Source organism: Taurulus bubalis, assembly GCF_910589615.1.
Source record: "Taurulus bubalis genome assembly, chromosome: 7".
Taxonomy (NCBI): domain Eukaryota; kingdom Metazoa; phylum Chordata; class Actinopteri; order Perciformes; family Cottidae; genus Taurulus; species Taurulus bubalis.
The window spans coordinates 9180545-9195855 of NC_136595.1; the positions used below are offsets into that span (position 1 = coordinate 9180545).

Below are 15311 nucleotides of genomic sequence, written 5' to 3' on the forward strand. Positions count from 1 at the left end.
GATCTGCAGCAGCAGAGAGGGAGAGAGGGCGGAGGGACACGCCCTCTTCTTCCTCCTCCTCTTCCTCCTCCAAACACTTTGCCATTCAGTGACGCTCAGTCAGAAAATAAACCAGCTCACTTTTTCTCCCCTGATCGTCACCCATGCTGCTCCGGGGTTCGGTTGCTCCAACTACGTAATCCGACAGCGATTTGATGACGTATTGGTTGGACCACATTCAATTTAATAAAAAAATTATCATAAGCTGGTTCTGACATGAGAATACACATTTCTGCTCTCAGATAAAAAATAATATGTCATCTTTTGCAGTGGTGGAAAGTGTTTTACTTACTGTATTTACATGTACATTTTATGTTACTTGATTCCTCAGAGGGACATATTGTGCTTTTTACATCACTACGTTTATTAGAAATTAGTTACTTTACTTATTCAGATAAATGATACAAATTATAAAAAGACTAATTCATTATGATGTTTTGTGTGTATTATGTTCAACAGCAGTAATTTAAATTATCTATATTTACCAGCTGCAGCCTTAAAGTGAATCAATGATTATAATATAATATATATATATATATATATATATATATATATATATATATATATATATATTATTCAGAAATGAGACATTCATCATAATGAGTACTTTTGCATTTGGTACTTAAAGTATGTGTTGATGCTCCCGTGAGGTTCAGAACCAACAGAGTCCAGTATCACCCGCTGCAACAGGGCAAGAACCAATGAAAATCAATCTCCAGCTCCAACAGAGACACATTCACACACAGCCAAACAAAACACAGTTTATCCAGATGCAGCTTAACTAGGACAAAGGCTTTAATGCAGCTGTTGTTTCAAAAAAACAAAACTGTTCTAGTCTTAATTCAGTTAGTTTCTTTTCTCCCTCTCGAGTGTCTTTTTGTCTGATCTGCTTCTCCGGGAACCGTCCAGACCTCTCGGGTTCTCAGGTCTCATCGGTCTGGGTTCAGGTCTGATTTTCCGTCCCTATAAATCCAGACTAAATACACAGAAGCACCACTTCTCTTTGCATGATCCATCTGAACCAAACTCATAGACACTCTTTTAAATCAGCGCCATTTGCCGTTCAATGAAATTTCCCTTGTGACTATTTGATCATTGCACTAAACTTTCATAATAATAATAAACTTGCGTTGCATGATCTCTGTTTAGTAATTTATTTCATTTCATTGCCTTAGCTTTCTATTAAATTCTTTCTATTCATATTTCATATCGGGATTAATGAAGTTCTCTCCTCAAAGTTACAAAAACTGTGGTTGTTCTGTGCTCCTATTAGACCTCGAACTGTTTAGAAGTCTTAGAAATACATCTGTGCGCGTTTTTCTCTCAGACTCAAAGAATTGCAGGACATCACATACATGACAATAGAGGCTTTGCAGATAAAACTTTATTTTGCCTTTATAAAGACAGGAGAAATAAAACCAAAAATAGATGATGAAAACCATCTAGAAAAGAAAAAAAACAACCTGGTAACTCAAGAATTTTCAAGAGAAGTCGGAAATAAATAGAAACAGTGGATCAGTTGGGCTCATTTGTGCAGCAGGATCAGTTTGGTTTGCAGTTTTAATAACGTTTTGGTTCGATTACATCCGATTACTACTTTGTTCTAGTGTATGCACATCCACATAGAGCTGTTGGTGGGTTTGTGTTCCATATCAGTGCAGTCAGAACTTTGTTTCGGTTAATAGAAACAGTCCGAGTGGAGTAGAAACGAGACGAGCAGAAATATTTTGTTCATCAAAGCGTGGAATGTTGTGGGTGAATCAACCTCCTTCCTGCTCGTTCCTCACACAGTCTTCTCCGTGGGGACGCTGTACTTGGTGAGGACAGACTTAAACTGCTCCAGCGTGGCGTCGGTTCGAACCCCCGTCGGGTCAAAGTGAGTCCGACTCACCTTGAAGCCTGCCTCCGTCAGGTACTGAAGGAACTTGTTCAACCTGTAAAGATAAAAACACTTACTACCAATAATAATAATCTTGAACAAAATCTTCCCATCTGCGGCTCTCAGCTCAGTTTAAAAAACACCTCACAAATATACAGCTTTATATTTAAAAAAGGAAAGGCTCAGTAATTTCCTTCAACAGCTGGTCACTGCAGTTTTTAATCAAACAGGAGGAAATAGTGCATTTGTTGAGGACTATTTTCAGCAGCGAATTAATCTGCATTTGGTGCTCCGGCGAGTGTTTCTGGCGGCACGACGGCGTCTGTGGGATTGAGCCTAAATTAACTAGTGTGTGTGCTCATGGGAAAGAAAGAACATGTCACCCAGTGCTCACTGGTGTGTTTTTTTTATAGTTTGTGGACAACAATGGAGCTCAATGGCACAGAGGAAGAAGATATATCGGGCTCTGATATGCACACAATACTTGTGAGCAGATACCATCATTGTTGGTTTGAGTGTGGTTCCGACAGAGGACACTATAAAACATCTGAGGTCATAGGTCACTTACTTGGGCATGTTCATGCCTCTGATGCTGTGGCGGTGGATGCTGTAGTAGAAGGGCGGGTGGTCCAGAGACCCATCGCACTTCATCTTCTTCAGTACATTCCCCGACTCTTCTGCTGTCTTCCTCTTACCTGCGGCAAGAAAGACAGAAAGAAAATCACATCGGAGCGGAAACCTAAACTGAGAGGGATCCATGTGAGACTGTGCTAAACCCAGCAGTGACTCATGCTGCTTGTTCAAACCTCATAGCGCCATTTAAAAAAAATCTAGTACAGATCTCAAAGTTTCCAAAGACAGCAAATCTGCCAGACTGAATTTTGGGTTAACGATCGTGACGCTGCCGCGACAACAAAAACCGTTGAGGCATCACATTCAATGTGGAAAAGAGCGGGTGTGGACGCTGCTGCTAGTCAAGGGACTCAACTAAATAAACCTGAGAATCTTGGCTATCTATCACCTCGCGGCTGAGGAAGGAACAAGGAATTTGGCTTAACTACTTTTTGCATAAATCAAGGACATGAATGGACCAGAAACACTCACCTGTATTACGATATTGTACAAGCATAGATATATGCCACTTCTCATTCAGACGTGTGATCCTTACCATGTAGCTTGTTCACATACCTGGCATTGTGTATATATGTGGTTAAAATTTTAATTGTATATCTGTTTTTATGCAAATAAATTAAATTTGATAAGAACTTCAGAAGATCACACAGGTCTCACCAGGCTGCTCGGCAGGACCTGACTCCGCTCCGCTCTGTAAGGTCTTGATGACGACGCCACACTCCACTGCAGAGAGGAGACACAATGTTACCCGTCAGCGAGGCGTTTCGTTACGCAAACATCAGACGCGCGCGACAGATGAGGCGGGATCGATTCACCCTGGTTGGTGAGAGCGGCCGGCCCGTGGACTAAAGACTTGAGGGTGGTGCAGTTGGACTCGCAGATGAGATTTTTGACGAGCGTCTGGATGTCGTCCATGCTGTGCTGCACTGCCGCCGACAGCATCCTCCTCAGGAAGCCCGTGTTAAACAGAGGACCAGACCTGGACACGCACAAGCGCGCACACACACACACACACACACACACACACAGAAAAGTTTGGAATGAGTTCTTCTTTCCTTCAATAAGACAACATTTCAACAGAACCAAATTCTTTATTTTCACTTGAAATAGTTTTCAAGAATTATTCAAACTTTCATTTAGTCCATCTTGTCATAGGCTGCCTTATTGTGCACACATTTTGATGCTACGCTTCCAGTTTCTTTTACTAATAACTGGTGATCCTTATTCAACTGCTGCTCAGAGGGATCTTTGTCCCATTCTGCCCGTTCAATTGTCAGTCTGGTTGAACCATTGCACAGAGTTTTGTTCTCCAAGTACAAAACAGACCCTTCATAGAAAGTAACATTTGTAAAGAGGACTATCTAAAGCCTGAAAGACCATTCAAACATATAGAGTAGTCCTCAGACTGTACACCCAATCAAACTTTTAAGGACTGAGATTACAGTTTCCAACGGTAGTGTCTCTCGATAATCTTCATTTTTTCATTCCGAAATTTGGTTTGTTGCCCACAACAGATGGTGCCAAAATGAGGACATCTGAAGTAGACGCTGTATTTAGTGACCGTTCATACAGCTCAGTGAGGTACGGATGCTGCTGTGTCAGTGATGCTGAGGGAGGAGTTTACCATAACGGTCCCAGCTGCACTGCTGTCCTTCCAGGCAGACTTCCATGACAGTTGCAGGGCAGCGTGTCTGGAGGAAATACAAAAAAGGACATGATTTTCTTTCTTTCTATTATTTAATTGATATATTTATGAATGCCAGCACTCGATAACAGACAGTGAACTCACCGTCCACCATGTTTCCCAGTTTGAGGAAGACTCTCTCCTCACACCACTGACAGTGGACCAGTTTCCGCAACTTCTTCGCCGACTCGTCGGCCTGTGTGGGACCTCTGAGGACTCTCACCACCACCAGGACGAAGTGCTCCAACGCCACCGCCAGCAGCACCTCGATGCCTTTGTTACAGCGAGCCGCCGCTCTACAACAGACAGCGAGGATTACAATTTTTCTTTCAGGTCAAGTATCACGTCAGGGACAGACACATACCACGAGTTTAAAAAGTCCTACCTGGCCATAGTGGCCACCACCATGCGCGCTGCCAGCTCTTTGTAGTACTCGGTGCGCACGATGTGACAGCCGTAGTGACGCAGGGTGACGTTGGGAGCCTTGGAGTACAGAGAGCCCGTGTCCGTGGACGTCACAGAGATGATGCCCAGGTTCCGGACGTTCCTGAAGGCGGCGTCCAGGTAGTTCACTGCTGTCCCGAACGGATCCAAGTGGCTGAAGGATGCAAGAGAGAAAGAGACTGATTCAATCCCTTAACGGCAAACAATTAGGACGCATTATATTATTCTGCAGAATTTAAAAAAACTCAACCAAAAATAATAAACAAATGTCATGTTCAGCCTCAAACCAACAAGTGACTAAATTCCTGTCTGTGGCTCTCAGCTCCAAGCCCATTGGTTCCTACAGGAGGCGTAATCTTAAAAATAAAAATCACCTCACAAATATATAAAGTTTCCTAAAAAATAGGTTCAGCAATTTCCTTAAACAGCCAGTCCCTGTAGTTTTTAGTCAAACAAACAGAAGGAAATAGTGTATTTTTGGGGGACTATTTTCCCCACAGTGTGTGTGTTCATGGTAATGAAGGAACATGTCACAAGGATAAATTATCCTCCACCCAAACACGTTTCCGAAAGTATTAATACAGGACTATATATAGTGATCTGACCAACAAGCTAAACCCTTCCTACTTACATGTAGTCAAAGGGCCACATGTGCATGGTGACGTTGGCGTCCATCTTGACGACCTCCACCGTGGCGACGGGCTCTCCCTCGACTTCGCTGCCGGCCCCGTCGGGCCCCCGGGGGCCTCGGGAGCCACGTGAGCCTCCATCCACCCGGATGTGGTTGAGCTCGCAGTTCTCTTTGATCATTTTGATGCACGTGTCGTTGATATCCGTTATGGTGACTTTGACGGCGTTATGAAGGTGCTTCGCCCACTGGAGGCCCATAATTCCTGAGAGGAAACGCACAGCAGACACATGGTGGAGGTGTAACGTTAGAGCGACGGTCTGGGAACATTTTATCAACAAATATTTCCAGGGCGTAATGTAAATTAGGACTTTTTGCACATCTCAATTTATTTTTTATTTTTTTACATTTGACAGTTGGTCCAAAAGGTACTAATTCACAATAAGATGTAAAAAGAGATGTTTTGTGGTATTAACTTGTGGAACTTTTTTTGTGGTACTTTTTTTTAACGCTATTTTATTGTTTCCGGAGAACTTTGCTGTCCCACCTGTGGCTCCAAAAGCGTCCAGACACTCAAGCGGGTTTCTCTCCTCCGCCAGAACCGCCAGCGCACAGAACACCAGCTGCCTGAAACACACAAACAAACTCTGCTTTAAAAGGATGATCATGATCACAGTTCACATAAAGCAAAAATCCGCACACATGGTTTTGTCATGTCATGTCTCGAGTGCGTGCCGACCTGTTGGTCTTCATCTTGCGGTTGAAGTAAGTGTCGCTCTTCTGCGGCGTGGTGTGGTTCGGGAGGAGCTGGACGTTGGTTCCAAGTTCTTTCATGATTTCATATGCCTGACCAGACGGAGCTGACGAACACATTTAACCCACTAAAGTCACGCAGAAAGATAATCACTGTTTGTGTTTTGTTGCATACAGTAAGGATAAAGGAATCTCTGGGGATTAACAAACTCAAAGTGGTGCCAGGACCGAGAGGGCTACTGAGGCACTAATGGCTCTCGTTTAGGATGGAAGGTTCTGGTTTTGCCACAGCTTATACGTATGTGAAGTAAACATTTATGTTTCCTTGGAAGTTTGACGAAATCAATGATGTATACCATGCAGCAACATGGTATTGGCAGAGAGTTTGCAGGATGTGGGCCTTTTTTTATCCGTCTCTACAGAGTCCCCATGTGCCGAGACGGTGCCGGTGCTTCTTACCCGGCTCCTCAAACGGGACGTCCGAGCTCCCGGAGTAGCTGGCTTCAGTCTCTCCTTTGTTGACGTGCCGCTTCAGGTGGCTGATCATGTCCGTCTTGCGGGCGATGGTCACAGAACACACCACACAGTGGTAGTGAGCCACGTGTCTCCCCGATGCCTGGAGAACAAAATATCGGTCAGAGAATTTCAATTTCGAGGTGAAAGAAGAAACCAAACGCGTCTATTTTACAGTTTTGTCATGTGGCAAGAGGGAGAAGTGTCCTTAAAATGCAATAATTACCAATTCAGAATTTGAACCAAATTTCCTGTGAAATGAAGTAACTAGAAAAGGAGCACTCAGTAGAGTGCAGCTCTCCGTCAGGGCTGTCTGCAACGACCATTGCTGCATCGTGTGAGTGAATCAATACAACGCATGAACAACAATAAAGTGCCACTGCAACACAATAAGATACGTTTGTGTAAAGTGATCGACATGAATGAGTCCATCTGTGGCTTTGCGGCTTGAAGCCGCAGTGTTTCTATTGTTCCAAAATGAAGGGAATTTGAGCGGCAGACGGTTTGTGTGTCTCGTTTCTCACCTGATCTCCACTGAGGCTGGGCTTCAGGTTTCTGCAGGGCAGGTGGCAGATGCACATTCTCTGGCCTGTTAAAGATCAAGGGTCAAACGTCAACAATAATTAATTATGATTTGATGAATTACTCAGACCAAGATATCAGACACTTTCACACACATGTTCTTTGTACGCTTTCTGGAAATCATTACTTTTCTTTGCTTTGTTTACTTTTTCAGACATCCAGACACCTTTCACTGTATGGCCAAAGGTGTGAGGACCGTCCACTTTTTCTGGAGCTGTTCTCAGGCTCGAGGCTGCATTTCTTATAGCAGTGATTTCCAACCACCGTGAGAGATCGTCAGGTGTGCCGTGGGAAAATGGCCAATTACACTTAATCGGTCCAAAAAAAATATATTATTTAGTTGCCATAAATAATTTCCCATTGTTTCCCATTGTCTTCCATGCCAGTAGGTAGCGCAATAAATACCTACCATATATGCTGTGTTATGCTACAATGTGACATTTTTAACTCTTTTGGCTGTTGGTGTGCCGCGGATTTTTTTGTTGTAGAAAATGTGTCGCGGCTCAAAAAAAGGTTGAAAAACACTGGCTTACAGTATAATTGTGTTCTATAATCTATGGAAATTACAAAGAAATTATGACAATGACAAAACTGCCAATGGAATTACATTCACAACAATGTGAAACAATTAAAAGCAGAAAATACAATGCATCTACTTGTACTTGATATTTCAACACTAACCTATGACAGTTTGCTGGATACAGGTGTCGTTAATCGTTGCTTCTTTTTCTATAAAACCAGAAAATGTACAAAGCCTTTGGACATCAGTTTTGTTGCAACTTTGTGTCAACAGTTTTTGTCTCGTTCCGGTTTCAACATGACAATGTCTTGAATGGCCTGTCCAGAGCTCTGACCTGAACCCCATCCAAAATCTCTGGGATGAACTGGACCGCCGACTGTGAGCCAGACCGGATTACATTCCTACCTTCAAACTCCACGTAGACTTTCCAGTGGAGGTTCTGCAGGTGTCGGCGGAGCTTGTGGCTGTAGCAGGCTTTGAACTTCTCCTCAGGACACAGAGGACACGATTTACGCCCCGCTGATAACCGAAATACACAAAATCAATAAGCATGGCTGCTTGGTCTATAAATGTCAAGAAACTGTATTTAAATGGAAAAGTATGGCAAAAATTAAATTTGTACCATCCAACTCCAAAACTAGATGTTTTATTTACTATCAAGCCCAAAAAATACCCACTTAGAAGTACATTTTTTGCATAAAATGAATAAGTCAACATGTCCTCTAATTATTATTCTATGTCGCCTGATTTATATTATTAAAAAATAAGATAAGCAGAGAAAGAGAGAGGGATGATGAAGATTTCCTGCAGAACTGAACTTACCACCATTGAGGTCAACCAGCCCCTCGAGTCCCTCCAATTTAGTTTGGATGGAGATGTGTCTCTCTGTTTGTGGAAAAGGACAATACTTTCAAAACAAAGGTTTCATCCTTAATGTCAGTGAATATAGACGCTAGGACGCCGTCACTGATGTCAACCAATCAATACACAGAAACAGCGTTTATTAATTCACCAGTAGTTGTGGTTGAGGATTTGGCATCGCTGTCTTCGGCAGCTTCAGTCTTCACTGCCTGTTCTGCAGCTTGGTCACCAACTGATGGTGCGTCTCCACCATCTTCACAGACAGAAGAGGAACGTTTTTTATTTTTGATTATGTTTCTTTAAGCTGATTATGTCTTTGAGTGGACAATATGGAATTTACAGGTACACACAGTTCATTAAAAGCTTTTTACGAAAAATATTAATTAGTTCAGCTAGACTTGTTTTGAGAAGTTTCATGTCCTTCAATCAGAGGATCGGTGGTTCGATCCCTGGCACCGTGAGCAAGACACTTAACCCTTAAATTGCTCTTGGTGTATGAATGTTAGTTAGTCCTGAGCATGGTAGCTCCTGCCATCAGTGTGTGAATGATGACTAGTAGTGTTAAAGCGCTTTGAGTGCTCAACTTCTCCATAAGTACAGCTCTATATTATAAGTCTAATATACTTGCTATAGATCTGCTCCCACTGTTTGTTGACACAACATACATAGCCTACAAACAGCATCTTCTCGTCACTTCTGAACCCCGCCATCCTCTGAAGTTTAGCTATCGCCAGTGGACTGTTGTTTCCTTTTGTTCTGAAACTAAAACCACATCGAACCGTCAAATCAGTCAATAATGAATAAGACAGCTGATGGCCGAACTGAGCGGTCCCGTAGTGCAGCTCCGTCGTGAGACCGTGTCATCCTAAACTGTAGTACAGCCCAAACCCACACTGTTGTTAAGGCTCTGTGTAGAGATACACTGTTGGAAGTAACAGTTAACGACAACGGTCGAGCTAATGTTAGCTCCAGCGCTTCTGACGCTGTCATTGTTGACTATTTGGGTCCCATGGCGGAGCTCCGTGGTGAGGCCCTCGTTTAGTTAAGCAGTTACAAACTGAAATTCTCCGTAAATTCACTGCGCCGCGCTGACGACGACTGAGCTGTAGTTTATTCTCCACTCGACGGCCCAGAAGGCGGAGTTCAGACGACTAACGGTGGCAATTTACTTACGTTTGATATCGGCGTCCTCCTGGTGAAGCTGAGCAGCGTCTGCCTCTGCGAGCTCCGCCATTGCTAACGACAGCAACATACGCAGGATATGCTCCGTCGTACGTGTGTTACGTAAACTGCGCAGTTTGGAAACGTAAATTGCTGTTGAATTGAACAACATGGATAAATGTACAAAGTTACAAGGTTAATTTGTTCTTCATTTTACAACATAGGTTAAACATAGCCTAAATATCAACACTTAGATTAGAATGCAATAAAGTGTTGATATAAATAAATATATACATAAAACGGTGTACAGTTAAGAGACACATTCAAATGAAAGAATTTAACAAATACCACTGGAAAAACAATATCGCCACGGTAATGGGGCAATATCTAAAAATGTGATATGAGATTTTGTGTCGAAAAGTGTTTTACTGTGTGATGTTCACCAACCAGTAACCAGGCAACACCAACCAGCAGGTGGCAGCAGAGCGTCGTAATGAAGGTGTCCCCAGTTAACCATCTAAGTTAAGGGCTCTGCTCAGAGTGTACACACATATACTGTACTCCATGTGTAAATGTGTTTAAGATAATGCACATGACATCTTACTAGTTTTATTTGATGAGAAGGTGCAGCCATGAAAATGTGGCATATCGGGTTTCAAAATTTAACCCAATGTTGCATAATCATAGGCTATTATATATATACCGTCCACCGTTACGGACTAGTCCATTTCATTTTGTAAGTAGGGGGTGTAGGGACACAACAGATAACCATGAACTGGACATTTTAACTACTACTTCAACGTTTCAGCGTATTTCTTAAGAATATTAATACAATTGACCATGCTTTTGAAGCGTTCATGATGATAAGGGGCTTTTTCTTTTCTTTTTGAGATTGGTTGGGGGGCCCCCTACTACGACCACTGGTAGGGGGCCCCAAGCAGCCGCCTACCTATGCCTCTATGTTAAGACCGCCTCTGACTATGATGTCCCCCTATCATAACGCTGGGGGAAACACTGACATACATTGAGTCCATGGAAGGAAGTTGCGTCCCTGTGATCCTCTCTGCAGTCTTTATGACTCTTTGCAGAGCCTTTTTTTTTGCCTCCAGTAGGCAAACTGGAGGGGGTAGACAAAGTCTGGGACCGTGTGGTTGATATGTGTGAGAACTAGTTTTACTAAGCACTTCATGGCGACTGGTGTGAGTGCCACTGGCCTGAAGTAATTTAGGGTGGGTGTGTCTGGTCTTTTGGGGACTGGTATGATGATGGCGGATTTGAGAATACGGGGGACTACAGCCTGGGATAGTGACAGGTTGAAGATGTCAGTATACACACCAGCTAGTTATTCCCAATGGTGTATAAAGTACCCAAAAGCCGTACTTGAGTAAAAGTAAAGATACCTTACTGGAAAATTACTCCAGTAAAAGTAAAAGTCACCTATTAAAATACTACTTGAGTAAAAGCAGTGCCTCAAAGCTGGCAGAAAATTGATGAAGAGCATTAATATTAATATGGTGCTGGGGGGCCATGCCCATCAGTGGCACAAGTGTTCCTTAGTTTGTTGGCATGAACAATTTTCTCCCTCCAAAGTGGGGGCGTGGCAAAAAAAGTTTGAGAACCACTGCCCTAACCCTAGGGAGAAAGAAAAGATGGCTGAAAGAGGCAAGGAAGGTAGGAAGGAAGAAAAGGACAGGAAGGTGTGAACTAGGGCTGCAACAACGAATCGATACAATCTGTCACAAACTATAGGAGAATCACAACAACCGCAGACCCCCGAGATGCCACCCTGCCACACCTTCTATGCCAGGTTCGACAGGCTGTATACAGACACACCCTCAAAAGCCCCCTGCACCCCACGGACATTGCCTTTCAGGTGACACACACACGCAGGTCCTGAAAGCTTTGAAGAAGGTGAACCCCCACAAGGCTGTGGGACCCGAACCCAAAGTTCTGAAGGCCTGTGGGGAATAACCAGTGGTGTATAGTAACGAAGTAGAAATACTTCGTTACTGTACTTAAGTAGTTTTTTGGGATATCTGTCCTCTACTTTACTATTTATATTTCTGTTTACTTTTACTTCACTACTTTTTGCAAAGAAAACTGGTACTTTTACTCCGATACATTTCCCCTGAAACCTTCGTTACTCGCTACAAAATCAAATCCATCTTTAGAAGAAAAATAAACACATCTGGGACTGTGTTGGAACACAGACGCCACCAAGCAGGTTTTGCGAATCACAATATTCTGCATTTTCCCTCTACATCCTTTAGTCCAGCGGTCACAAACCTTTATGCGTCACGGACCGGTTACGTGAAGACAATATATTCACGGACCGGGTCTGACCTCGGAGAGACGGGAGCGGTGACACCTGACGTGTGTTCGTTATGTCCAGTCTACTCCTAACTAAACCTTTAGTCTATAGTCTACTGCTTAACTCATAACCCGCTGCACAAAGACAGGATGTTGAAATGGACGCATGTTTTCGTGCTTTTTTGGCGATCTCAGGATACTCTGCCTTGGTTTTAATCCAGAACACCGACAAAGTTGAAACAGACTTAAATTTCATTTTTAGAGTAACGTAACATCTTGACATGTGTCAAGGGGTTCCGTCTGAGGTTACCACTGACGGATGTATCCGGTCCTTTTTCACAATAAAATGTTTTAATTTAATTTTAATCTTTCATTCATTCTTTCTGTGCGGCCCGGTACCAAGGGCCCCACGGCCCGGTACCAAGGGCCCCACGGCTCGGTACCAAGGGCCCCACGGCCCGGTACTGGGCGGAATGAGCATACTTATAACCACACTGTTACAACTCCTTCATAGTGTCATATTGCTTTTTGGAGAATTATGATGCAAAAGTATACTTGGGTACAATATATTATGTTGAACATAATATATGTGGATGGATCACAGCCAACCCAGTTATTTTATCAATACAACCCCTTGTCCTTGGTCCTGGTGGCCACAGCACTTAAAGGCTTTGTAAGGCATAAATTGTCTTCACTTTAGAGGTCACAGAACATACTTAACTAATGCTTAACTAACGAGTAGTAACTACTGAATTAATCATGAATTGCAGCATTTTTTATCATTTACTAACACTTTATAAATGATCTTATTAATCATCTATAAGTCCTTAATACTTAATTTACAAATGGCGAATCAATCATTTATGAAGTATGAAAACCCAAGCTTATTAATCAAGAATTAAACATTTATAACTGTGTTTACGGATTGCATCCTAGCATCCTACCTTTCTTTACTTATTTCTTTATTCATTGCTTACTTCGTTCATCTTTGTGTTTTCTTTCAGCCTTTGTGTCTTCTTTTTCTTCAAGTTTTTTATTTTGTGTATTCTCATACCTCTTTTCTTATCCATTCCTCCTCTCCATTGTCCCATTTACCTAATTCCCTCATTCCTACCACTACATCCACTCATTTGCCTTCCTTTGTCCTCATCACTTTCTCTTTCAAGTTTTCCTTCTTTACCTATTACCCTTTTTCTGTACTACCCTTTTATCCTGTACTTTTTCTTTCCAGCTGTGTGTTTCTATTAATATTTTGTATTGTTATTCCCCATCAGTGCTGATCAGAGTCAAACAACACTGGTGGCAAAACTGGAGGCCCTGCAGTGCCACTTCACCTGGGATCTGGAGCCCAACAAAACCAAACTTTTATATATAAACGACAAGCTGGTGGACATCGGCACGGAGGAGGGAAACAGCTGGCTGGGTCACATCTACAACCTTCAGGGGTTCATTCAGTACAAGCTGGGCTCCACCGAAGACGCCCAGAGTTTCTTCAACAAGGCTGCAGAGGCCTTCAGCCAGATGAGAAATGCAGATGACGGTCCCTGGTTAGTGGTGAACTACGGGAACCTGGCTTGGCTGCACCACCACCTGGGAGACCAAGCAGAGAGCGAGGCTTACCTGTCAAAGGTTGACGCCCTGATGAAGAATTACCCATCACCATCGCAGGACGAGCTCCATGCAGAGACCTACGCTGAGAAAGCCTGGACCCTGCTGAAGTTCAGAGCAGACAGAGAGCTGGTGGCAGATTACTTCCAGAGAGCCATCAGAATGCAGCCGGACATGGTGGAGTGGAACACCAGTCACGTCATAGGGTTAGCGAGGGCCTTTAAGCACAGCGACACAGGGCCGCCGGCTGACTTCTTGGAGAAAGTGAGAGTCGCCATGGAACAGGATCCAGAGAACTTGTATCTCGCTGCTTACTACCTTCAGCAACGTGCAAAGAAAGGAGAAGATGTTGAGGATGAAGCACATGAGTTGGTCGAAAAGGTTTTGAGAAATCCCGTCAGCAGCTACAGTGGTATAAAAGTGATACTAAGGGCTTACAGAAACTATGTAAATATTGATGAGGCCATTGATTTGGCAGAGGAGGCTCTGAAGCACCATCCAGATAAGCGTTATCTGAAGAGATGTGCTGCACTCTGCTACAAATGGAAGATCATTTATTTCTGCGACAGTCGCCCAAAGAAAAGTACGACAGACAGAGCAGTCAGTCTCCATGAGGAGGTGATTTCTCTCTACCCTCATTCTTCACTTCTGAAGAAAATAGACCTTGCAAATATACATGCAAAGTCCGAACACGGCATGGCTGAAGCTGAACAGATGTACCAGGATCTGCTAAGAAGGGATCTGAAACCTGCAGACAAACAGGTCCTCTACCACCAATACGCAAGATATTTAAACTACGATCAACGGGATGAAAACAAGTCAATACAGTATCACATGAAGGCGGCAGCGATACCGCATCAATCCTTCTATCGTGAGAACAGCATCAACATTCTGGAGAAGATCAAAGATAGAAGCAGGAACCGAATGTGTGGAGAAATAAAGGAGTTTCTGACAAACCTGCAAGAGCCAGTGTTTGTTTTTTACAACATCTGAAGAAAGAAAATGGAATGCAACAATTATATTAAAACCCTTGCCATTTGTTAGTAGTACACTCTCTTTCATGAATCATTCAATAACACTGATCATCGACTGTGGACATGTCTCCATATCATTACCATAATTACATATTATTTGGTTTATTACAAACAATCACTGTTTCTAAATCTGGAGAAAGAAAATGCTATGCAAAAAGGTATTGCATTACCCAAATAATTGCATCCTTTAAAGGCAGGTGTCTGCAAGTTTTTGCATGTTTGTAGTCAATGGGGAAAGAAGGCGTAAAAAAAATATATTAAAAACCTTGTTTTTTGTTAGAAGTAGTACACTCTATTTCTATGACAGTCTGAATCATTCAATAACACTTCTCTTTTAAATAACATCTACTGTGGACATGTCTCAATGTCATTACCTTAATTAAATATTATTTGGTTTATTACAATAGATATTGATCAGATGTTGTGTTTATTATGTTCCTTTCATGTGTGTTTTCCCCTCTGAACACTGTATTTTAAGTTCATGCAAGAGTGTTTATATTCCTACTGGGTTGGGGAATATTTAATTCTCTCATAATGTAATAGTTAATTTGATGGAGCCTGTAAAATGAATATTACAGCCAAATGCAACTGATTGTATGGATATAAAGTATGTCAAGCTATGTCTCAGTTGTACACAATTGCCTACTAATACTATTAAATAT

The 15311-nt window shown here is 42.6% G+C and overlaps 2 protein-coding genes across 2 annotated transcripts; one reads left to right on the forward strand and one right to left on the reverse strand.

Moving 5' to 3' along the window:
* Positions 1 to 1406: 1406 nt before the first annotated feature.
* Positions 1407 to 9770, reverse strand: trmt1l (tRNA methyltransferase 1-like; the record flags this gene model as incomplete). Its single annotated transcript, XM_079221532.1, has 16 exons — positions 1407 to 1973; positions 2487 to 2613; positions 3209 to 3274; positions 3367 to 3530; positions 4176 to 4242; positions 4341 to 4531; positions 4621 to 4833; positions 5311 to 5572; positions 5855 to 5934; positions 6047 to 6167; positions 6520 to 6676; positions 7098 to 7162; positions 8081 to 8194; positions 8498 to 8560; positions 8688 to 8789; positions 9710 to 9770. The coding sequence occupies 16 exons, from the start codon at positions 9768 to 9770 to the stop codon at positions 1823 to 1825; spliced, it is 2004 nt and encodes a 667-aa protein (XP_079077658.1). The 3' UTR covers positions 1407 to 1822.
* A 1705-nt stretch (positions 9771 to 11475) lies between these two features.
* Positions 11476 to 14608, forward strand: LOC306739512 (interferon-induced protein with tetratricopeptide repeats 1-like; the record flags this gene model as incomplete). Its single annotated transcript, XM_079221533.1, has 2 exons — positions 11476 to 11570; positions 13282 to 14608. The coding sequence occupies 2 exons, from the start codon at positions 11476 to 11478 to the stop codon at positions 14606 to 14608; spliced, it is 1422 nt and encodes a 473-aa protein (XP_079077659.1).
* Between the last annotated feature and the right edge of the window lie 703 nt (positions 14609 to 15311).